We start from the raw sequence: 26,759 nt of genomic DNA, 5'->3' as shown, positions 1-26,759 counted from the left end.
TTGATGAAGTAAAATGAAAATGATAAACAATCTTTGTCAACTTGATAATGAAAGAAGTTTGTGAACCAATGAAACTCTTTCACTAGCAGATAAAGAAAAGAGCTGAATGTCGGTTCGACAGTTTAATCAATTTGTTGCGCAGTTGATGAAATGTATCAACTTCTTAACTTTGACCTGTTTACCGTTCACAGAATAACCTTGATAAAGATAAGTTTATGTCCTTATATTAGGAAATAGGGTTTATCATCGACTTTAAGTAGAATCATTCCAATGATTGCTTAAAACGTTCTATTTGAGAATAAACACAGATCACAGTCTCGTAACTGAGCAGACCGTCAGCACTATTAAGATGAATCAAAGAAAAGATTGTGAAAACCACGAAAACCAGATGGAAGGCTTACAGGTAAAATATGCTAATTTAAGACCAGATGGAAGACTTACAGGTAAAATATGCTAGTTTAAGACGTGATGGAAGGCTTACAGGTACAATATGCTAGTTTAAGACCAGATGGAAGGCTTACAGGTAAAATATGCTAGTTTAAGACCGGATGGAAGGCTTACAGGTAAAATATGCTAGTTTACGACCAGGTGGAAAGCTTACAGGTAAAATATGCTAGTTTAAGACGTGATGGAAGGCTTACAGGTACAATATGCTAGTTTAAGACCAGATGGAAGGCTTACAGGTAAAATTTACTTGTTTCTTTTTACTTTAACGTAAAACTACACAACGGTCTTCGTGCGTTCCGTCAAACACAGTACATTAACATTTTGAGTCCGTAAACTTATAGCTGACTTATGAGTGGAACCATAACACTGTATAACCAAAATACTGCTCAAGAAACGAGTTTCTACTTGTTATTTCACATATCATTATGTTTACTTCTGTTCAAACAATAACATTGAACTGAAACTGATAAGCTGGTTAAACTCTCTGTTAAAACCATGCCACAGAATACTAAGTCTGTTAAATTCCTCTATTTTATCAGGAATACCAAGATGTCAAACAGACGTGTCTAAACCCTGTCACAAAAAATTATATCTGTTAAAACCCTGTATTTTATCAGGAATACCAAGATGTTAAACAGACGTGTCTAAACCTTGTCATAGAAAACTACGTCTGTTAAAACCCTGTACTTTATTAGTGGTATCAAAAGGTCAAACAGACGTGTCTAAATCCTGTCACAGAAAACTACGTCTGTTAAAACCCTGTATTTTATTAGTGGTATCAAGATGTCAAACAGACGTGTCTAATTCCTGTTACAGAAAACTACGTCTGTTAAAACCCTGTATTTTATTAGTGGTGTCAAGATGTCAAACAGACGTGTCTAAATCCTGTCATAGAAAACTACGTCTGTTAAAACCCTGTATTTTATTAGTGGTATCAAGATGTCAAACAGACGTGTCTCATTCCTATCACAGAAAACTACGTCTGTTAAAACCCTTCATTTGATTAGTGGTATCAAGATGTCAAACAGACGTGTCTAAACCCTGTCACAGAAAACTACGTCTCTTAAAACCCTGTATTTTATTAGTGGTATCAAGATATCAAACAGACGTATCTAAATCCTGTCACAGAAAACTACGTCTGTTAAAACCCTGTATTTTATTAGAGGTATCAAGATGTCAAACAGATGTGTCTAAATCCTGTCACAGAAAACTACGTCTCTTAAAACCCTGTATTTTATTAGTGGTATCAAGATATCAAACAGATGTGTCTTAATCCTGTCACAGAAAACTACGTCTGTTAAAACCCTGTATTTTATTAGTGGTATCAAGATATCAAACAGATGTGTCTAAATCCTGTCACAGAAAACTACGTCTGTTAAAACCCTGTATTTTATTAGTGGTATCAAGATATCAAACAGATGTGTCTAAATCCTGTCATAGAAAACTACGTCTGTTAAAACCATGTATTTTATTAGTGGTATCAAGATATCAAACAGATGTGTCTAAATCCTGTCATAGAAAACTACGTCTGTTAAAACCCTGTATTTTATTAGTGGTATCAAGGTTATAGATATTTAATTTAGTGTGTATTTAATATTTCAACTTTATATTTTTATCCCAATTGATTAACGTAGAGTTGATTTAAATCCAGGATTTGCAAGAAGTCGTTTCTAAACTTGAACAGGAAGTAAAATAAACTATTTATATATATATATAAATTTTCAGCTGAGGAACAGTAAAAATTTGTGACCTGAGATCATCTCTTACACGATCTTGAATAAAACTGAACATTAAAGTGACTTCGAAACTCGTGTAACAGATGGCAGGAGATGATACAGATAGTTGGAACTATTTTTATTCCTTGTACAACGGCCATAAGAACATTAAATAAAGAACAAATATTTTTTGTTTTAATTTAGAAACCTAACAACATATAATCACTATTCTTTCGTCATTTCATTACGTCAGTCAATTCAATTTCAAGTGGCTTATCGAGATACGTTCGTGAAAACTGTTTTTTTTTTTATAATTCGTTATATATAAACAGAAGACTTATCACGGTTGCATTATCACACGCATTGTACATCTACACTTAGAGAGTCCACAAAGTGAAGACAACTAAAGATATGGTGACAGAAACAATTGTATAACTTTCAGTGAATGTCTGCGAGCACTAAAGATACGAGACTAAAAGCATAATGTGTCAAACTCCTATATCATTACTTGACTTTACACATGTTACTATATGAACCCCTGACTTTACACATGTTGCTATACGAACCCCTGACTTTACATATGTTCCTATATTAACCTCTGACTTTACACATGCTCCTATATCAACCCCTGACTTTACACATGTTGCTATATAAACCCCTGACTTTACACATGTTGCTATATAAACCCCTGACTTTACACATGTTCCTATATCAACCCCTGACTTTACATATGTTGCTATATAAACCCCTGACTTTACACATGTTCCTATATCAACCCCTGACTTTACACATGTTCCTATATCAACCCCTGACTTTACACATGTTCCTATATTAACCCCTGGCTTTACACATGTTCTAACGTCAACCCCTGACTTTACACATGTTCCTATATTAACCCCTGGCTTTACACATGTTCCTATATCAACCCCTGACTTTACACATGTTCCTATATTAACCCCTGGCTTTACACATGTTCCTATTTCAACCCCTGACTTTACACGTTTCTATATCAACCCCTGACTTTACACATGTTGCTATATAAACCCCTGACTTTAATATGTTTATATTAAACCCCTGACTTTACACATGTTCCTATATCAACCCCTGACTTTACACATGTTGCTATATAAACCTCTGTATTTACACACTGTTTCCACATCAACCCTTGTTTTTACAGATGTTTTTATATCAATCCCTGTCTTTACATATGTTCCTATATTAACCCCTGGCCTTACCCACATTTGCTATATCACCCACTGACCTTACATAACATTCATATTTCATCTCCTGACCCGACCTAACGTTCTTGTGTCATCCCTAACCTTACACGACATATCCTATTCATATGGTAACTAAAGTTTTCTGTTGTTACTGTTGCGTGAGCCATAACAAAGAGAAAAATCTAATATTTCAGTAATTTAAGGTTCGCTCTTACCGTATGTTTTTATATAATATGAACCATTAGAATAACTACTATAGAAAATAATAACACACAAATTATTAATAACCCAGAAAATATTTATTTGTTATTTATTTTAAAATAAGTTGCTCTATAGATAGGAATAGAACCCAGGATTTTTAGCTTTAATTTCGTAAAGTTAATGCTGACCTATTTAGGTAGCTTGGAGCACAAAACATAATTCCAAAATGTCACTCGAAATAATTAGATGTTTCCAGAAAGTGTAATTTATAAAACGTATATAACTTTGCTCTTGGGTTCCGACTCGTCCGGAGTTTTCAGTGTTATTTCTTTATCTTGTTGAACTTACGTCAGTACGTTTCATCAAATGTTCCTTGGTTCCTACAGAGCAGGATAATGGACCCCTGGGTTCGTGATTACGATGTCCCAAGTGTAAGTTGTGAACAAGACCGTCCACCCTCAGTAGACTTCAACCAGGTAACAAGTTCTGTTCCAACGGTCGACATGTCAGCATGTGAAGAGATACAAATCTCACGCAGTAACGAACAAAGCGACTTTGATTCTAACTTCATTATTCCTGAACATGGCGACCAGAGTGCGAACAATATCTCAACCACGACAAGTAACCAGAGTTTCTTATCAAGTGACACTCCCACCGTGGTCCGGAGACAGATTATCTCGCGGGATAACGTATCATGGACACATGTTGACACTTTGAGCAGTTTGTCTGAACAGAAAGAGACAGTGGAAGTGAGGTAAGAATCTAATATCTAATAACGAACTTTTTAACAGGTTGGAACCATTACAACACATACATACAAACCTAGTTTTTCTTACCTCACAACAACACCCTCACGACACCTACATACTAACCTAGTTGTGCTTACCTCTCAACAACACCCTCACGACACCTACATACTAACCTAGGTTTCCTTACCTCTCAACAACACCCTCACGACACCTACATACTAACCTAGTTGTCCTTACCTCTCAACAACACCCTCACGACACCTACATATTAACCTAGTTGTTCTTACCTCTCAACAACACCCTCACGACACCTACATACTAACCTAGTTGTCCTTACCTCTCAACAACACCCTCACGACACCTACATACTTACCTAGTTGTCCTTACCTCTCAACAACACCCTCACGACACCTACATACTAACCAAGTTGTTCTACCTCTCAACAACACCCTCCGACGACATCTACATACTAATCTAGTTTTTTTTACGACTCTCAACAACACCTAGTTGTTCTTGCCTCTCACGACATCTACATATCTACATAATCTAGTTTTCTTGCCTCACAACAACACCCTCACGACACCTGCATACTAACCTAGTTATCCTACTCTCAACAACACCCTCACGACACCTGCATATTAACCTAGTTGTTCTTACCTCTCAACAACGCCCTCACGATACGACTAACCTGGTTGCATACTTTCAACCTAGTTGTCACTTACATACTTTCCTGGTTGTCACCTCTCAACGACACCTCACGATACTAATACTAACCTAGTTGTTCTTACTCTCAACAACACCCTCACGACACCTACATATTAACCTAGTTGTCCTTACCTCTCAACAACACCCTCACGACACCTACATACTAACCTAGTTGTGCTTACCTCTCAACAACACCCTCACGACACCTACATACTTACCTAGTTGTCCTTACCTCTCAACAACACCCTCACGACACCTACATACTAACCAAGTTGTCCTTACCTCTCAACAACACCCTACGACATCTACATACTAATCTAGTTTTTCTTACCTCACAACAACACCCTCACGACACCTACATACCAACCTAGTTGTCCTTACCTCTCAACAACACCCTCACGACACCTACATACTAACCAAGTTGTCCTTACCTCTCAACAACACCCTACGACATCTACATACTAATCTAGTTTTTCTTACCTCACAACAACACCCTCACGACACCTACATACCAACCTAGTTGTCCTTACCTCTCAACAACACCCCACGACATCTACATATTAATCTAGTTTTTCTTACCTCACAACAACACCCTCACGACACCTACATACTAACCTAGTTGTCCTTTACCTCTCAACAACATCCCACGACAGCTACATACCAACCTAGTTGTCCTTATCTCTCAACAACACACCACGACACCTACATACTAACCTAGTTGTCCTTATCTCTCAACAACACCCCACGACACCTACATACTAACCTAGTTGTCCTTACCTCTCAACAACACCCTCACGATACCTACATACTAACCTAGTTGTGCTTACCTCTCAACAACACCCTCACGACACCTACATACTAACCTAGGTTTCCTTACCTCTCAACAACACCCTCACGATACCTACATACTAACCTAGTTGTCTTTACCTCTCAACAACACCCCACGACACCTACATACTAACCTAGTTGTTCTTACCTCTGAACAACACCCTCACGATACCTACATACTAACCTAGTTATCCTTACCTCTCAACAACACCCTCACGATATCTACACACTAACCTAGTTGTGCTTACCTCTCAACAACACCCTCACGACACCTACATACTAACCTAGGTTTCTTACCTCTCAACAACAACACCTCTCACGACACCTGCATACTAACCTGGTTGTTCTTACAGCTCAACAACACCCCACAACACCTACATACTAACCTAGTTGTCCTTATCTCTCAACAACACCCCACAACACCTACATACTAACCTAGTTGTCCTTATCTCTCAACAACACGCCCCACGACACCTGCATACTAACCTAGTTGTTCCACTCTCTCAAACAACTCCCTCACGACACCTGCCTACTAACCTAGTTGTCCTTACCTCTCAACAACATCCTCACGATACCTACATACTAACCTAGTTGTCCTTACCTCTCAACAACACCCCACGACACCTACATACTAACCTAGATGTTCTTACCTCTCAACAACACCCTCACGATACCTACATACTAACCTAGTTGTCCTTACCTCTCAACAACACCCTCACGACACCTACATACTAACCTAGTTGTGCGCACCTCTCAACAACACCCTCACGACACCTACATACTAACCTAGGTTTCCTTACCTCTCAACAACACCCTCACGATACCTACATACTAACCTAGTTGTACTTACCTCTCAACAACACCCTCACGACACCTACATACTAACCTAGGTTTCCTTACCTCTCAACAACACCCTCACGACACCTACATACTAACCTAGTTGTTCTTACTGCTCAACAACACCCCACAACACCTATATACTAACCTAGTTGTCCTTATCTCTCAACAACACCCCACGACACCTACATACTAACCTAGTTGTCCTTACCTCTCAACAACACCCTCACGACACCTACCTACTGACCTAGTTTTCCTTACCTCTCAACACACCCTCAGGACACCTACATACTAACCTAGTTGTCCTTACCTCTCAACAACACCCCACGACACCTACATACTAACCTAGTTGTTCTTACCTCTCAACAAAATCCTCACGACATCTACATGCTGATGTAGTTGTTCCTACATCTTAACAAGACCCTCACAACACCTACACGCTGATCTTGTTGTTCCTACCTCTTTACAAAAACCTAACGACACCTACATACTGATCTAGTTGTCCATACCTCTCAACAAAACCATCATGACGTTTACATACTAACATGGTTGTCCCTACCTTTTAACAAAACCCTCACGATATCTACATGCTGATCTAATTGTTCCTATCTTTTTACAAATTCCTCTCGACAGCTTTAGACAGGCCTAGTTACCCTTACCATTTCAATAACCCTTTCAAAACTCCTAATTATTCTAATGATTTTTAATCCTTATCACGTGTTAGTTAATATTCGTCACCCTTACATTCTTTAACCCTAATGATTTTTAATCCTTATCACATGTTAGTTAATATTCGTCACCCATTATTGCCCTTACATTCTTTAACCCTAATGATTTCTAATTTTTATCACGTGTTAGTTAATATCCGTCACCCATTACTGCCCTTATATTCTTTAACCCTAATGATTTTTAATCCTTATCACGTGTTAGTTAATATTCGTCACCCATTACTGCCCTTATATTCTTTAACCCTACTGATTTTTAATCCTTATCACGTGTTAGTTAATATCCGTCACCCATTACTGCCCTTATATTCTTTAACCCTAATGATTTTTAATCCTTATCACGTGTTAGTTAATATTCGTCACCCATTACTGCCCTTATATTCTTTAACCCTACTGATTTTTAATCATTATCACGTGTTAGTTAATATCCGTCACCCATTACTGCCCTTATATTCTTTAACCCTAATGATTTCTAATCCTTATCACGTGTTAGTTAATATTCGTTTCCCATTACTGCCCTTACATTTTTTAACTCTAATGATTTTTACTCCTTATCACGTGTTAGTTAATATCCGTCACCCATTACTGCCCTTATATTCTTTAACCCTTTCTCCACCCATATATTGTCGTAGCAGAAAACTTTTCTTCCAAGAACTGCGAACTGAGAAACTAACCGATTAAGAAAACTTCAAAATTAAAAAAAAAATACCGCAGGACAAGGGCATTTAAGTTATAACACGTTCCTTATCATAAATTTAACACAATTTTTACAAAATACTAACTTCTATTACCAACAGACGTCTTTAGATTTTAGTGGCATACGTCGTTCTAAATCCTAATATTTAAATAAAATCTCAGAGTAATTTAAAAAATGACACTTACTTTCATTCCTTGTTTCTTCAGGCTTGTTGTTATAATTTTCAGACAAAATCTCTCGAGTCTTTTGAGCATCATCTACGCTGTGTTTCTTTTGACGCTTGGAGGCGTGATTACAGTAGCCGACCAAAATAATGTGAGAAGGTATATAGCTGAGGTAAAGGTAGAAACTTTCTACTGTTTAATTACATTTTTGGAATCCTAATTTTAGGACTGTGTTTTTGTTTTGTATAAGTTCTACTTGAGATACTCATCGATCAAAATTCTTAAGCGGACTTTCCAAAAAAGCAAGAGAAACGTATATGAAACCCTACGTAGTTTTTTAGCATAGGGAAACATATAACGCCCTTCAGTAGCCATTAATAATTATAAGTGTTTACATTTCTTAGAAGAAATGTAAAAAACTCTCCAGTAACCGTTCCGTTTCAAATATTATAAATCCACTGGCTAAAATAAGTTTTCAGAAGAAACATACAAAATGTCCTCTTGTATTTTAAATGTACATTTTTGGCTAACAATAATGCTTTTATTCCACAAAAAATCTATTTAATATACTCTAGTGAGTGTTTTGAAAACTACATTTTGGCTGACAATAATGCTTTTATTTCACAAAAAAACAATTTAATATACTCTAGCGAATGTTTTAAAAACTACATTTGGCTGACAATAACGCTTTTATTCCACAAAACAATCTATTTAATATACTCTAGTGAGTGTTTTAAAACTACATTTTGGCTGACAATAATGCTTTTCTTCCACAAAAAAATATTTAATATACTCTAATGAGTGTTTTAAAAACTACATTTTGATTAACAATAATGCTTTTTTTCCACAAAAAACCAATTTAATATACTCTAATGAGTGTTTTAAAAACTACATTTTGTCTAACAATAATGCTTTTTTTCCACAAAAAACCAATTTAATATACTCTAGTAAATGTTTTAAAAACTACATTTTGGCTAACAATAATGCTTTTTTTCCACAAAAAATCTATTTAATATACTTTAGTGAGTGTTTTAAAATCTACATTTTTGCTGACAATAATGCTTTTATTCCACAAAAAACCAATTTAATATACTCTAGTGAATGTTTTAAAAACTACATTTTGGCTGACAATAATGCTTTTATTCCACAAAAAATCTATTTAATATACTTTAGTGAGTGTTTTAAAAACTACATTTTTGCTGACAATAATGCTTTTATTCCACAAAACCAATTTAATATACTCTAGTGAATGTTTTAAAAACTACATTTTGGCTGACAATAATGCTTTTATTCCACAAAAAACCAATTTAATATACTCTAGTGAATGTTTTAAAAACTACATTTTGGCTAACAATAATGCTTTTATTCCACAAAAAAAATCTATTTAATATACTCTAGTGAGTGTTTTGAAAACTACATTTTGGCTGACAATACTGTTTTTATTTCAGAAGAAAACAATTTAATATACTCTAGCGAATGTTTTAAAAACTACATTTTGGCTAACAATAATGCTTTTATTCTACAAAAAATTAATTTAATATACTCTAGTGAGTGTTTTGAAAACTACATTTTGGCTGACAATAATGCTTTTATTTCACAAAAAAAATATATATAATATACTCTAGCGAATGTTTTAAAAACTACATTTTGGCTAACAATAATGCTTTTATTCTACAAAAACCAATTTAATATACTCTAGTGAATGTTTTAAAAACTACATTTTGGCTAACAATAATGCTTTTTTTCCACAAAAAATCTAGTTAACATACTCTAGTGAGTGTTTTGAAAACTACATTTTGGCTGACAATAATGCTTTTATTTCACAAAAAAACAATTTAATATACTCTAGCGATTGTTTTAAAAACTACATTTTGGCTGACAATAACGCTTTTATTCCACAAAACAATCTATTTAATATACTCTATTGAGTGTTTTGAAAACTACATTTTGGCTGACAATAACGCTTTTATTCCACAAAACAATCTATTTAATATACTCTAGTGAGTGTTTTAAAAACTACATTTTGGCTAACAATAATGCTTTTTTTTCACAAAAAAAAACAATTTAATATACTCTAGCGATTGTTTTAAAAACTACATTTTGGCTGACAATAACGCTTTTATTCCACAAAACAATCTATTTAATATACTCTATTGAGTGTTTTGAAAACTACATTTTGGCTGACAATAATGCTTTTATTTCACAAAAAAACAATTTAATATACTCTAGCAATTGTTTTAAAAACTACATTTTGGCAGACAATAACGCTTTTATTCCACAAAACAATCTATTTAATATACTCTAGTGAATGTTTCAAAAACTACATTTTGACTAACAATAATGCTTTTCTTCCACAAAAAATCTATTTAATATACTCTAGTGAGTGTTTTGAAAACTACATTTTTGCTGACAATAATGCTTTTATTCCACAAAAAACCAATTTAATATACTCTAGTGAATGTTTTAAAAACTACATTTTGGCTGACAATAACGCTTTTATTCCACAAAACAATCTATTTAATATACTCTATTGAGTGTTTTGAAAACTACATTTTGGCTGACAATAATGCTTTTATTCCACAAAGCAATCTATTTAATATACTCTAGTGAGTGTTTTAAAAACTACATTTTGGCTAACAATAATGCTTTTATTCTACAAAAACCAATTTAATATACTCCAGTGAATGTTTTAAAAACTACATTTTGGCTAACAATAATGCTTTTTTTCCACAAAAAATCTATTTAATATACTCTAGTGAGTGTTTTGAAAACTACATTTTGGCTGACAATAATGCTTTTATTTCACAAAAAAACAATTTAATATACTCTAGCAATTGTTTTAAAAACTACATTTTATTGACAATAACGCTTTTATTCCACAAAACAATCTATTTAATATACTCTAGTGAGTGTTTTAAAAACTACATTTTGGCTAACAATAATGCTTTTTTTTCACAAAAAAAACAATTTAATATACTCTAGCGATTGGTTTAAAAACTACATTTTGGCTGACAATAACGCTTTTATTCCACAAAACAATCTATTTAATATACTCTAGTGAGTGTTTTGAAAACTACATTTTGGCTGACAATAATGCTTTTATTTTACAAAAAAAAAATTTAATATACTCTAGCAATTGTTTTAATAACTACATTTTGGCTGACAATAACGCTTTTATTCCACAAAACAATCTATTTAATATACTCTAGTGAGTGTTTTGAAAACTACATTTTGGCTGACAATAATGCTTTTATTTCCCAAAAAAACAATTTAATATACTCTAGCGATTGGTTTAAAAACTACATTTTGGCTGACAATAACGCTTTTATTCCACAAAACAATCTATTTAATATACTCTATTGAGTGTTTTGAAAACTACATTTTGGCTGACAATAATGCTTTTATTTCACAAAAAAACAATTTAATATACTCTAGCAATTGTTTTAAAAACTACATTTTGGCTGACAATAACGCTTTTATTCCACAAAACAATCTATTTAATATACTCTAGTGAATGTTTTAAAAACTACATTTTGACTAACAATAATGCTTTTCTTCCACAAAAAAATCTATTTAATATACTCTAGTGAGTGTTTTGAAAACTACATTTTTGCTGACAATAATGCTTTTATTCCACAAAAAACCAATTTAATATACTCTAGTGAATGTTTTAAAAACTACATTTTGGCTGACAATAACGCTTTTATTCCACAAAACAATCTATTTAATATACTCTATTGAGTGTTTTGAAAACTACATTTTGGCTGACAATAATGCTTTTATTCCACAAAACAATCTATTTAATATACTCTAGTGAGTGTTTTAAAAACTACATTTTGGCTAACAATAATGCTTTTATTCTACAAAAAACCAATTTAATATACTCTAGTGAATGTTTTAAAAACTACATTTTGGCTAACAATAATGCTTTTTTTCCACAAAAAATCTATTTAATATACTCTAGTGAGTGTTTTGAAAACTGCATTTTGGCTGACAATAATGCTTTTATTTCACAAAAAAACAATTTAATATACTCTAGCAATTGTTTTAAAAACTACATTTTGGCTGACAATAACGCTTTTATTCCACAAAACAATCTATTTAATATACTCTAGTGAGTGTTTTAAAAACTACATTTTGGCTAACAATAATGCTTTTTTTTCACAAAAAAAACAATTTAATATACTCTAGCGATTGGTTTAAAAACTACATTTTGGCTGACAATAACGCTTTTATTCCACAAAACAATCTATTTAATATACTCTAGTGAGTGTTTTGAAAACTACATTTTGGCTGACAATAATGCTTTTATTTAAAAAAAAAACAATTTAATATACTCTAGCGAATGTTTTAAAAACTACATTTTGGCTAACAATAATGCTTTTATTCTACAAAAACCAATTTAATATACTCCAGTGAATGTTTTAAAAACTACATTTTGGCTAACAATAATGCTTTTTTTCCACAAAAAATCTATTTAATATACTCTAGTGAGTGTTTTGAAAACTACATTTTGGCTGACAATAATGCTTTTATTTCCCAAAAAAACAATTTAATATACTCTAGCAATTGTTTTAAAAACTACATTTTGGCTGACAATAACGCTTTTATTCCACAAAACAATCTATTTAATATACTCTAATGAGTGTTTTAAAAACTACATTTTGGCTAACAATAATGCTTTTTTTCCACAAAAAATCTAGTTAACATACTCTAGTGAGTGTTTTGAAAACTACATTTTGGCTGACAATAATGCTTTTATTTCCCAAAAAAACAATTTAATATACTCTAGCGATTGGTTTAAAAACTACATTTTGGCTGACAATAACGCTTTTATTCCACAAAACAATCTATTTAATACACTCTAGTGAGTGTTTTAAAAACTACATTTTGGTTAACAATAATGCTTTTTTTCCACAAAAAAACCAATTTAATATACTCTAGTGAGTGTTTTAAAAACTACATTTTGTCTAACAATAATGCTTTTTTTTCACAAAAAAAACAATTTAATATACTCTAATGAGTGTTTTAAAAACTACATTTTGGCTAACAATAATGCTTTTTTTCCACAAAAAACCAATTTAATATACTCTAATGAGTGTTTTAAAAACTACATTTTGGCTAACAATAATGCTTTTTTTCCACAAAAAACCAATTTAATATACTCTAGTAAATGTTTTAAAACTACATTTTGGCTAACAATAATGCTTTTTTTCCACAAAAAATCTATTTAATATACTTTAGTGAGTGTTTTAAAAACTACATTTTTGCTGACAATAATGCTTTTATTCCACAAAAAACCAATTTAATATACTCTAGTGAATGTTTTAAAAACTACATTTTGGCTGACAATAATGCTTTTATTCCACAAAAAAACAATTTAATATACTCTAGTGAGTGTTTTGAAAACTACATTTTGGCTGACAATACTGTTTTTATTTCAGAAGAAAACAATTTAATATACTCTAGCGAATGTTTTAAAAACTACATTTTGGCTAACAATAATGCTTTTATTCTACAAAAAATTAATTTAATATACTCTAGTGAGTGTTTTGAAAACTACATTTTGGCTGACAATAATGCTTTTATTTCACAAAAAAAAAATATATAATATACTCTAGCGAATGTTTTAAAAACTACATTTTGGCTAACAATAATGCTTTTATTCTACAAAAACCAATTTAATATACTCTAGTGAATGTTTTAAAAACTACATTTTGGCTAACAATAATGCTTTTTTTCCACAAAAAATCTAGTTAACATACTCTAGTGAGTGTTTTGAAAACTACATTTTGGCTGACAATAATGCTTTTATTTCACAAAAAAACAATTTAATATACTCTAGCGATTGTTTTAAAAACTACATTTTGGCTGACAATAACGCTTTTATTCCACAAAACAATCTATTTAATATACTCTATTGAGTGTTTTGAAAACTACATTTTGGCTGACAATAATGCTTTTATTCCACAAAGCAATCTATTTAATATACTCTAGTGAGTGTTTTAAAAACTACATTTTGGCTAACAATAATGCTTTTATTCCACAAAAAACCAATTTAATATACTCTAGTGAATGTTTTAAAAACTACATTTTGGCTAACAATAATGCTTTTTTTTCCACAAAAAATCTATTTAATAAACTCTAGTGAGTGTTTTGAAAACTACATTTTGGCTGAAAATAATGCTTTTATTTCACAAAAAAACAATTTAATATACTCTAGCGATTGTTTTAAAAACTACATTTTGGCTAACAATAATGCCATTATTCCACAAAAAATCTATTTAATATACTCTAGTGAATGTTTTAAAAACTACATTTTGGCTGACAATAATGCTTTTATTCCACAAAAAATCTATTTAATATACTCTAGTGAGTGTTTTGAAAACTACATTTTGGCTGACAATAATGCTTTTATTTCAGAAAAAAACAATTTAATATACTCTAGCGAATGTTTTAAAACTACATTTTGGCTAACAATAATGCTTTTATTCTACAAAAACCAATTTAATATACTCCAGTGAATGTTTTAAAAACTACATTTTGGCTAACAATAATGCTTTTTTTCCACAAAAAATCTATTTAATATACTCTAGTGATTGTTTTGAAAACTGCATTTTGGCTGACAATAATGCTTTTATTTCACAAAAAAACAATTTAATATACTCTAGCAATTGTTTTAAAAACTACATTTTGGCTGACAATAACGCTTTTATTCCACAAAACAATCTATTTAATATACTCTAGTGAGTGTTTTAAAAACTACATTTTGGCTAACAATAATGCTTTTTTTTCACAAAAAAAACAATTTAATATACTCTAGCGATTGTTTTAAAAACTACATTTTGGCTGACAATAACGCTTTTATTCCACAAAACAATCTATTTAATATACTCTATTGAGTGTTTTGAAAACTACATTTTGGCTGACAATAATGCTTTTATTTCACAAAAAAACAATTTAATATACTCTAGCAATTGTTTTGAAAACTACATTTTGGCTGACAATAACGCTTTTATTCCACAAAACAATCTATTTAATATACTCTAGTGAATGTTTCAAAAACTACATTTTGACTAACAATAATGCTTTTCTTCCACAAAAAATCTATTTAATATACTCTAGTGAGTGTTTTGAAAACTACATTTTTGCTGACAATAATGCTTTTATTCCACAAAAAACCAATTTAATATACTCTAGTGAATGTTTTAAAAACTACATTTTGGCTAACAATAATGCTTTTTTTCCACAAAAAATCTAGTTAACATACTCTAGTGAGTGTTTTGAAAACTACATTTTGGCTGACAATAATGCTTTTATTTCACAAAAAAACAATTTAATATACTCTAGCGATTGGCTTAAAGCTACATTTTGGCTGACAATAACGCTTTTATTCCACAAAACAATCTATTTAATATACTCTAGTGAGTGTTTTGAAAACTACATTTTGGCTGACAATAATGCTTTTATTTTACAAAAAAACAATTTAATATACTCTAGCAATTGTTTTAATAACTACATTTTGGCTGACAATAACGCTTTTATTCCACAAAACAATCTATTTAATATACTCTAGTGAGTGTTTTGAAAACTACATTTTGGCTGACAATAATGCTTTTATTTCCCAAAAAAACAATTTAATATACTCTAGTGATTGTTTTAAAACTACATTTTGGCTGACAATAACGCTTTTATTCCACAAAACAATCTATTTAATATACTCTAGTGAGTGTTTTGAAAACTACATTTTGGCTGACAATAATGCTTTTATTTCACAAAAAAAACAATTTAATATACTCTAGCAATTGTTTTAAAAACTACATTTTGGCTGACAATAACGCTTTTATTCCACAAAGCAATCTATTTAATACACTCTAGTGAGTGTTTTAAAAACTACATTTTGGTTAACAATAATGCTTTTTTTCCACAAAAAAACCAATTTAATATACTCTAGTGAATGTTTCAAAAACTACATTTTGACTAACAATAATGCTTTTCTTCCACAAAAAATCTATTTAATATACTCTAGTGAGTGTTTTGAAAACTACATTTTTGCTGACAATAATGCTTTTATCCACAAAAAACCAATTTAATATACTCTAGTGAATGTTTTAAAAACTACATTTTGGCTAACAATAATGCTTTTTTTCCACAAAAAATCTAGTTAACATACTCTAGTGAGTGTTTTGAAAACTACATTTTGGCTGACAATAATGCTTTTATTTCACAAAAAAACAATATAATATACTCTAGCAATTGTTTTAAAAACTACATTTTGGCTGACAATAACGTTTTTATTCCACAAAACAATCTATTTAATATACTCTAGTGAGTGTTTTAAAAACTACATTTTGACTAACAATAATGCTTTTATTCCACAAAAAATCTATTTAATATACTCTAGTGAGTGTTTTGAAAACTACATTTTTGCTGACAATAATGCTTTTATCCACAAAAAACCAATTTAATATACTCTAGTGAATGTTTTAAAAACTACATTTTGGCTAACAATAATGCTTTTTTTCCACAAAAAATCTAGTTAACATACTCTAGTGAGTGTTTTAAAAACTTCATTTTGGCTAACAATAATGCTTTTTTTCCACAAAAAATCTATTTGATTCACTCTAGTGAGTGTTTTAAAAACTACATTTTGGCTAACTGTTATTGCTCTTTTTTTTCTTTTTTTTTACGAGAAAATGTGTTTTAACTGAGTGTTAAAAATTTATAATTTTATTGGCTGAGCTGTTATAGTTTTTTAATAAGAAGTGTATGATGCCCTCTTGTGACTGTTCTAAAAACTATTGTTTTACTGATTGTCTATAATACTTTTTTTTTCCACAAGAAATGTATGATGCCCTCTTGTGACTGTTCTAAAAACTATAATTTATTGAAACTGAACTGAAATTGAACTGAAAGAGTTCTTTTTACAACTCGTTTATTCTGAAGGAGCAGATATTTTATCGATATTTAAGCGATAGCTCAATGAGATATATTTCGGACAAACAAAGAGACAGACGAATATATACACGATATTAGAAAAGGAAGGCATGACAGAAATGCATATAAAGTGAGTGTGCGAGCCTATCTTCTTCAGGAGAAAACTGGTAATGTCCCTGAAGGAAAACAGGTCCACCTTTAGAAAGCGCCTGAGGTCACAGGGTTTTCGTTCATTTCTATGTATATATAGAGAGAGACGACAGTATTTATAGGTTCGAAGTAAGGTACATGTAATGAATAAATTATTTTTTCAGATTTTCAGTATAATCGTAGCCACAGTAGGATTCTTCTGGCTTCTGGTCGTTCACATAGACCTTAAGAATTACAAAAGTAATGCCGTCCGCAATATATACAGAAGAAAGGAAATCATGCAAGACGAGATGGACAGCAGAAGTCAAACGACAGTGACCATATGCAACAGTGCAACGGTCCTGAAAAACAGTACAGACAAGCCTTCTTATCTGTTTCTTAGAGGCCGCCACTGTGGCAGTTTTTATCTCAAAATAGGAATGGCAGGTGTGTACTACTTTAAAACCGTACGATATCCAATCTCCTTAAATAGGACGTTTTAATTAAACAGTCTTTGTCTTAAAGAAATAACACTTGAACGATGTGGCATAGTTAAATATCGATCTTACAACATAACAGGAACTTATGAAGTTTTGGTCGCCACATCGATATGGTTTACACTTCACACAATATGTTCAATATTGTTACTGTGTCAGTACTGTTAATCAGACAATATTCATACTATGTCAGTATTGTTACTGTGTCAGTATTGTTAATATGTCAATATTGTTACTGTGTCAGTACTGTTAATCAGACAGTATTCATACTATGTCAGTATTGTTACTGTGTCAGTATTGTTAATATGTCAGTATTGTTACTATGTCAGTATTGTTATTGTGTCTGTTCTATAACACGTAATCCCAACACCGTCACTTAGATCCTGATAGACAACATTTCATGATACTGCCACTGGACTGTTCTATAACACGTAATCCCAACACCGTCACTTAGATCCTGATAGACAACATTTCATGATACTGCCACTGGAATGTTATATAACACATAATACCAACACTGTCACTAAGATACTGAGAGACAACATTTTATGATACCGCTACTGGACTGTTATACAACACATAATACCAACACTGTCATTTAGATCCTGAGGGACCACATTCTATATACTACTACTGGACTGTTATACAACAAATAATTTTCCAATACTGTCACTTAGATCCTGATAGACAACATTTCATGATAGTGCCACTGGAATGTTATATAACACATAATACTAACTTTGTCACTTAGGTCCTGAGAGACAACATTCTGTGATACCGTTATTAGACTGTTATAAAACACATAATTCCATCAAGGGTTTGTGAGTTTATTTGGTCTTAGACTGGTCCATGTTGATAAAAGCTAGATCTCTGTTATAAAATGAAGTCTATAACATAGTTCATGAACGAGCTACTACCACGGACAAACAGTAATTTCTGCTTTACCTTTGACGTACGGACAATTTTTTTTCTTTTATTGCTCAAAACAGTGCACTTCTACATTAATGTATTACTTTATCAGTAACTTTCTCTGGTACAATATTGATAACTATTCTCCTACGACATAATTTCCCAACGATTGCTTTTCCTGAGACTTTCATGTTTCAATTCACCTCTACAGACGTGTTGTCATTGTGTCTAATTGCTTTGGAAACGTCACTTAAAATAAAGCTATATATATATATACGTGTTGTCACTTATGGTGTGTTTTAAGATTATCTCAGTTTTATTATTTGTTTTAACTGGATCATAGTTCTCTAGTCTTACTGTTTAATGTAGGCTTAACGAAACGGCTTTGTTTTTATTTGTGAGATAAGAAATACAGTTACAAAACTTTATTTTTGTTGTTGTAAAATTATACATTTTCTTGGAAGATGTTTGAAAATTGATCAATGGTGGAAACAGATGTAAAGTTTTGAATTATGACTTCTTATCCATAGCCTTTTGCTTCGGCCACTTGATATACGAAGGTTTACAGCTCGGTCAACAAGTAATATACCTCACGCATCACGGAACCGATTGTGTAGATGTCGCTGCAATTGTTCTTCATATAACCATCCCAATATATTCTTTCTACCAACTATTCTTCTGCTTCAAGTATGCTAATGTAAGTCCGATAGGTTTGACTGGTAGGTAAACTCTTACTTTATGGGTAGCCACTTGGATTGATGTCCAAACTCGAGGCCATCTGGTGTTAGAAGTCCTGGCATGTTCATCAATTGTTTCTTTCTTGAAGTAAAATGTTTGTGAATAGGACTATATAAACAGCTACTAATGTATATATGTGGTTTTGGTGACCAGCATAAAATATTAAAGTTTTTTTTAAAAACAGGGTAAACATTTTAAACTATACGTGATTTTTGTAAACTTAAATAAGTTTACTATAAAAACATTTAGTCACGTTCAGAATCGTACTCGGTTTGAATAGTCATAAAACGTTTAACATGCACTTTATGTACAGTTTTGAAGTGTATAATATATGGTTTAAAAGTTTTACTGGTGATCTTATAAAGTGTCTAAGTAAAACTGCTTGTTGTTCGTCTTTCCCATTTTATCTCCTGCAGGTAATAATTAACAGAGTGAAACCATTTTCGAGGTTTGGAGTGATGCATCTTCTAGGGACATCACTTTACTTCTGGCTGAGTACCATATTCGAGGATATCATACAGAATTATTTAGTGACAGTCAGCGACGAGACAACAGCCACCAGTAACGCAACAGACCTTGGTAACTGTTTGTTTGTTTTTCCATACGACATTTTGTTAACGCTAATCGGCTTGGGAGTGTTACCAATTCTGTCGTTAGTTAAGAAAATTATATTCTGCAACTCTTAGAGCGATACGTTTAACTGATATGAACGAGGTAGCTGAAAACCTTCAGCTGATAGGGTTAACTGTCATAGACCTGTCAGCTTACATTTACCTTTAGACAGCCGAGATTCAAAACCCTTAGCTTCAGAGATTATATAAATATAAAGGTTAAAATACTGGCTTTGATGACAAACACTGGCTGTTAAAAATACAGACTTTAATAACAACACTGGCTGTTAAAAATACTGGCTTTCATGAAAACATCAGCTGTTAAAAATACTGGCTTTGATGACAACATTGGCTGCTAAAAATACAGACTTTAATAACAACACTGGCTGTTAAAAACACTGGCTTTGGAGAAAACATTGGCTGTTAAAAATACAGACCTTAATAACAATACTGGCTGTTAAAAATACTGACATTGATGAAAACATTGGCTGTTAGAAGTACAGACTTTGATGAAAACATTGGCTGTTAAAAATAATGACTTTGATATAAACCTTGGCTGTTAAAAATACTGGCTTTGAAGAAAACATTGGCTGTTAAAAATACCGACTTTGATTACAACACTGGTTATTATAAATAATGACTTTCATCACAACACTAGCTACTAAAATACTGGTTTTGAGGAAATCATTGGCTGTTAAAAATACTGACTTTGATAAAATCATTTGATGTTAAAAATACTGGCTTTGAAGAAAACATTTGATGTTAAAAATACTAATTTTGATGAAAACAATGGATGTTAAAAATACTGGCTTTCTTGAAAGCATTGGCTGTTAAAAATACTGACTTTGAAGACAATACTTGCTGTAAAAATAATGATTTTGACGGTAGCAACGAGTGTAATGACAGCGCTAGTTATCAACCCATTTATATATATTTATCATTTTATAAACGTGTATTTATTCAAATTTAGGAATAGTACAAATAAAAGACCTGGATACTCAAAACTGGATTACCCTATTTCGAATGCCCTCTATCTGCGTGTTTTGTAAACAATCGTGTATTTCTTCAAATTTTGTTATATACTTAGCTTCTATCGTGACCAAGTCTAGTCTCTCTGGTGTTTGGGTATATTTATGTGTACACTCGACCTCTTCCTCCCATCGTAACCAAGTTCACGCAGTTCGTTTGTTTTTGAATTTCGCGTAAAGCTACACGAGGGAAGTCTGCGCTAGCCATCCCTAATTTTGTAGTGTACGACTAGAAGGAAGGCATCTAGTCATCACCACCCACCGCCAACTGTTGGGCTACTCGTTTACCAACGAATAGTGGGATTGACCGTAACATTATAACGCCCCCACGGCTGAAAGGGTGAACATGTTTGGTGCGACGGGGATTCGAACCCGCGACCCTCGGATTACGAGTCGAACGCCTTAACCCACCTGGCCATGCCGGACCAGTTCACCCACTCTGACATTTTTCTTTATTCAAAGTTTGTGCGATACACCATAAAATACATTCTTAGAGAAATTCATTTTCTAGAGAATCTTTAGAAAGCATAATCTCCGTTGTTTTTATTTTCAGAACATTTTGGAACATTGAACACAGAATGTTTAAAGACGTATTTTGTCTTATCGCCGTATTCGCTCCAAGCAGTCCCGTATCTGTACCCATTCACCATAGAATATAACCTGCTTCTAGCTGGGGTCTGGTTCATCGTATGGCAGAACGTTGGTAAGGACCACAGGCAGGCCGAAGCTTGCCACCATACACAGAAAGTCAACATCGAACAAAAGGACGATATAAAATTTGAAAGTAACCTCGTTCTCAGTGTAGATTGTCACTCGGCAAATAGAGGGCTCTTTGCTGGTTTATTTTTGTTGTTTGTTACCATAGTAACAGTAATCATCTTCTTTGTGTCAATTAACAACGATAAGTATATTCAGACTGGAGTGGACCTGTACATAGCACAAGAGATCTGTTTAGTTATTTTGGGTCTCATCTGTTTGTCACTTGCCTACCCTTTGGTTGCCAAATTAGACATCAATTTGCATCCAATCACTTTTCTGGATGACCTTCTAATGTTCTTACCTCTACCGTTCTTCTTTATTAATGGGATATTGACGGTGTGGGCGGAGAGTCAAGACACTAACTACGTCAGGGTGGTTCTGAACGTACTGTTAAATGTCCAGGTTATTTTTCAGACTGTGTTTGTCAGTATCGGCCTACGTCGCTGTAGTAACAGTTACGATCTTCGATACCAAAAACCCGGGAGGGAACTAATAACATTTCTGATCATCTTGAACCTGGCCATGTGGATCGTCAACACCTTTCAACATAAAAGTGTCGAACCTTATCAGGCTCCAGAACACCACTATGGAACTCAATGGATCTTTGTATCACATATTACATTCCCCCTTATGTTGTTCTACAGGTTCCATTCCTCTGTGTGTCTCGCTGACGTCTGGCAATCAGCATACAAGAAAGGAGAGTGATATAAGTTGAAATAACTACAGACATAAACTACGTTTTAAGAGCTTATGGTCTATAGACGAGTTATGTTCATCTTCATTCCTACCTTTAGGATGAAAATACAGTAATTATGATGTCAAGACCATCGTCACTGACTGCTAGAAAATGTTTGTTTTTTTCTTGTTGTTTTAAACATTCTATTCGAACATCTGTTAAACATGTTTTTAATTCGTCTAATTATATTTATGGGACATTAACTTTCAAATGTTATATTTCGTATAATTAATTACGTATACAGTAAATTAACTTTGAATGTCATGTGAAAATGTACCCTGAATGTATTTCTAATTGATATATGCATGGGAAGAAAACCACCCGAATTCTAGAACATGAATGTAAATTAGTGATGCATTAAAAAATAAATTCTCAACCAAAACCAGCCGTTTTTGCAAATATATGAATGTAAATTGTGGCCTCAGGTTTAAAAAGAGACGATCTCGGTGTTCGTATATTCAAACCAGTTGTATATGCTGAAATATAAAAACACAAAATATGTATTAAAATTTAATTTTTCTTTAATGAAAATAGTTTCAATCACATTATTGTCTAAGTAAACATAATTAAATTTTCTGTTTTTCACCTGTCATTTCATATTTTACAATGACGTAATTGAATTACGTTACTATTAAAAAATATTAGAAACACCACTGATTATTTTCCAATACGTCTGTACCTATTTATCAATATCTCTCTTTAACTTATGTCTAACTATACGACATAATGGACTTATAATTATTTGTCTTTCTAATCATATAACTATGAATAATAATAATTATTCCTTTATATAATGTTACAACCTTAAAACTTTAATATTCAAAATATTAAAATAGTTCGTGCTGATGGAAATGCGCTATTAAAACAAGACCAAATATTTTTAAAACATAACCCGAAACCTTGTAATTAAATACACTACTCAAAATGATTTTTTGTTTACCAAGATATTTGGACTCGGCAGATAGCCCGATGTTGCTTTGCTATGAAAAAATACACACACGTACACACTTGCTAAGATATTAAGGAGAGCTGGAAGAAAGAAGAAAAAAAAAAAACTATAAGAAATATAGATCGAGTGCACTGTAGAGTTTACGAAGTATAAATAGAGGGCAGTGTAGGAATTAAGGATCATAAATAGAGAGTGACGTAAGGGTAACGAATCGTACATAGAAAGCAGTGTGTAGTTTACAGTAAAATGTAGTTGTTGAAACCACTGTCTTAAGGCTTAAACGCTAAAACCTGGGTTTCTGTACCCGTGATGTGAACAGCTCCGATAAAATGCAAGAACCAAGTAATTAACTCGTAATATTCCACCAATCTCTGACAGCTTCAAAACGTAAATCGCTCGTAGTCAGATAGAGGACGCTGAATTATCGAGACAATTGAGTTCTGTGTACATATGTATGTATGTTGTAAAATTAAATTGGCAAACACCGATTTATAAGCATAATAAAATGGTTTATTTTTGCCAATTTATTAATATATTAGCATAATATGTTGCGTCCATATTATAGAATAGACACTAGACAGGTTATATTATCCAGAGTTCACTGCTCGAACTAACCTAATTAAAATAATAATAAAAAATTCTCAACCCAAACGAGCCATTTTTACATATGTAGGTGAATACTTTCACTAAATTTAAACAGCGCCATCTAGTGCAAGTGTGGAATTAATAATAACAATAGTATTTGCTGGGTTGTGAGGTGATATATGAAATTACTAGTAGTAATATCAAGAGAAAGACGATTTGAAGTTGGTATAAAAGTTATCAGTGAGTAGGGAAATAATTTAATAGATACATATCGTGAATATTTATATTAAAAATAGTATATATTATGTATATATATGTGAAATGTTTTAATTAATTATTCCTCATTTCCTATAGAAATTCGCAGTACTAGTATTTGATAATCAAGCACGGAATTAAAATCACAAGTTACTGCCAAGAACCGAAGAAGAGGAAATATAAACGCTTCTACTAAATATCGCTAACGTTTTGAAAATGCTTATTACGTTATAGAAAGATGGAGTTTATCGCTAAATGTAAGTCAATTACAAGAACAATTAGGCCGTCAAGAAAGGCTTACCTTCATTAACAGGACATGAAGCAAGTGCCTTAACAGTCTAAGTCTATAATCGATTTACAAATTACGTGTAAATTTCAGTACAATGGTCGAGAATACTGTTGACCTTGTGCGAGATCGTGTCGCACAGTATAATAAAGGTGCACTTATGTAAGTGGTTTAATATGAAAATATTGGTGTACTGAAACAAATCGCTATACTGTTACTAGTATTATAATTACTATTAGTATTACTGTATAGCAAACATTTTAACACTGTGAAAATACCTAGTCTCTAGTTTTTATAGAGCAAACAATTAGCAAAACTGTTTAATCGTCAACAGTTTTTATTATCTACTTCTCAAGCCGTGCGTGGCGTAGTGCTTGTAGTTTAGTATACTGGAATGTGGACTTGTTGATCTATTGCTTACAGGTCGTCTCGGAAGGAAAACAAGTAGCGATCCACCCTTTGGAACCATGTGTGTATTATAACTTAATATAAGTTTAAGAATGATAATACTATCAAACTATTTTATTAGAGTAGCTAATTGTAGGGTGGTTGCTATTTAATAGATCTAGTCTATCTGTGTAATGAGCTCAAAATTAATAAGGATAACTAGTGGTGGTAGTCATTCTTTGTTTGTATATCCGAAAGAAACTGCTCAGTATTTGATATTACCTATTAGAAGGAGTCTACATATCGTACCAGACTAAGTAATTTTACGTTTTACCTACTATAACATCCAATTTAAAGAAACGCCTAAACGAAAGTGACAAAAACATTAATTTTATATCTAACATACACGATATACTCCATTAGTAATTAGTGGGAGGTTTTGTAATGTTGAGGGAATTTTTTATTTTCATTTTACAAATAGTAATAGTGATATTGTCCAGGATTAATAGCCTAACTTTTTGTCATGGTTTTTACTAGCATATTTTCATCAAATATTCAGTTGCTATTATTTCAAATAATGCAGTAAATTGTAGAAACAAAGTAACATTATGTTGAGTGGTGAAATGCTAGGCCTTTTTATTTTTGGTAGCTAAATCAGAGTGACACCTGATATAACTGTTTTATCCTAGCAAAAGAAACTTTAAAGATTTGTGCGTGTTTTCTAAGAAGCAGAAAAAATTTTGTTTATATGAAATTACATTTAATTTTGTCAATGGATAATCTGTTTGACTGGTGTATTGAAAAATAAGTAATAAATAACATGAATTAGATCCATGACAGTGTAACTGTTAACAGTAAGGTACCTTGTGCTACATGAACTAGATCCCTGACAGTGTAACTGTTAACAGTAAGGTACCTTGTACTACATGAACTAGATTTCTGACAGTGTAACTGTTAACAGTAAGGTACCTTGTACTACATGAACTAGATTTCTGACAGTGTAACTGTTAACAGTAAGGTACCTTGTGCTACATGAACTAGATTTCTGACAGTGTAACTGCTAACAGTAAGGTACCTTGTGCTACATGAACTAGATTTCTGACAGTGTAACTGTTAACAGTAAGGTACCTTGTGCTACATGAACTAGATTTCTGACAGTGTAACTGTTAACAGTAAGGTACCTTGTGCTACATGAACTAGATTTCTGACAGTGTCACTGTTAACAGTAAGGTACCTTGTGCTACATGAACTAGATTTCTGACAGTGTAACTGTTAACAGTAAGGTATCTTGTGCTACATTAATTAGATCCTTGATAGTGTAACTGTTAACATAGATGTCTTTATTTATGAAAGTGTTTGTTTGAAGTATCTTTTTGCAGACTTTAACTGTGTTTGGTATAAATATAAGTTATTTGATACCTTACAGGAACAAATCATTTTATTAGTGATAATCAGACCTGTGGGAAATATGATAGAACCAATAAGGCACAAGCTTTCTACTAAAACTATTATTCTAGCAAGCAGCTCACCAAGACGAAGACAGATTCTTCAGAACATTGTAAGTTTTCTTGCATGTGGTGTTAAATGTATTTTATTTGGAAAATCAATTTCAAGAAATCTAGGTAAAAGTTATAATGCTTTTAGATAAAACTTGTTAATCTGTTT

At 32.3% G+C, this 26,759-nt stretch overlaps 2 protein-coding genes across 7 annotated transcripts in view; both read left to right on the top strand.

Annotated features, from left to right (window-relative positions):
* The first annotated feature begins 232 nt into the window (after positions 1-232).
* LOC143247814 (proton channel OtopLc-like) lies at positions 233-23,014 on the top strand. Of its 3 annotated transcripts, none has more exons than XM_076496320.1 (7): positions 233-403; positions 3,970-4,337; positions 8,352-8,466; positions 17,540-17,801; positions 19,291-19,457; positions 19,915-20,077; positions 21,691-23,014. In XM_076496320.1, exons 1-7 carry the CDS (start codon positions 350-352, stop codon positions 22,599-22,601), a joined length of 2,040 nt encoding a protein of 679 aa, XP_076352435.1. In that variant the 5' UTR covers positions 233-349; the 3' UTR covers positions 22,602-23,014. The 3 variants fall into 3 exon arrangements, with proteins under 3 accessions (XP_076352435.1, XP_076352436.1, XP_076352437.1); XM_076496321.1 differs by having other exon boundaries at positions 234-403; positions 8,352-8,460; XM_076496322.1 differs by lacking the exon at positions 233-403 and adding an exon at positions 632-683.
* A 1,260-nt stretch (positions 23,015-24,274) lies between these two features.
* The window catches only part of LOC143247812 (putative bifunctional dTTP/UTP pyrophosphatase/methyltransferase protein), a 30,386-nt gene continuing 27,901 nt past the window's right edge, over positions 24,275-26,759 (top strand). For 2 of the 4 annotated variants that reach the window (XM_076496319.1, XM_076496316.1), the window contains exons 1-3: positions 24,316-24,406; positions 24,521-25,176; positions 26,521-26,652. In XM_076496319.1, the coding sequence (XP_076352434.1) occupies positions 26,563-26,652 (90 nt within the window). In that variant the 5' untranslated portion in view covers positions 24,316-24,406; positions 24,521-25,176; positions 26,521-26,562. Of the gene's footprint in view, positions 24,407-24,520; positions 25,177-26,520; positions 26,653-26,759 lie in introns of all 4 variants that reach the window. The other 2 variants (XM_076496318.1, XM_076496317.1) reach the window with 2 other exon arrangements.

The sequence above is a fragment of the Tachypleus tridentatus genome, chromosome 3, assembly GCF_004210375.1.
Source record: "Tachypleus tridentatus isolate NWPU-2018 chromosome 3, ASM421037v1, whole genome shotgun sequence".
In the NCBI taxonomy this organism is placed as follows: domain Eukaryota; kingdom Metazoa; phylum Arthropoda; class Merostomata; order Xiphosura; family Limulidae; genus Tachypleus; species Tachypleus tridentatus.
The sequence above is the reverse complement of the archived record's forward strand: the minus strand, read 5'-3'. Positions and strand labels throughout refer to the sequence as shown.

What these genes read in the sequence shown, in the direction of transcription:
- LOC143247814 (XM_076496320.1), top strand. Translation starts at nt 350, where the DNA reads ATGAATCAAAGAAAAGATTGTGAAAACCACGAAAACCAGATGGAAGGC. An exon ending in ACCAGATGGAAGGCTTACAG is followed by an intron (nt 404 to 3,969) that starts GTAAAATATGCT and finishes TGGTTCCTACAG; the next exon opens with AGCAGGATAATGGACCCCTG. An exon ending in CAGTAACGCAACAGACCTTG is followed by an intron (nt 20,078 to 21,690) that starts GTAACTGTTTGT and finishes TTTTATTTTCAG; the next exon opens with AACATTTTGGAACATTGAAC.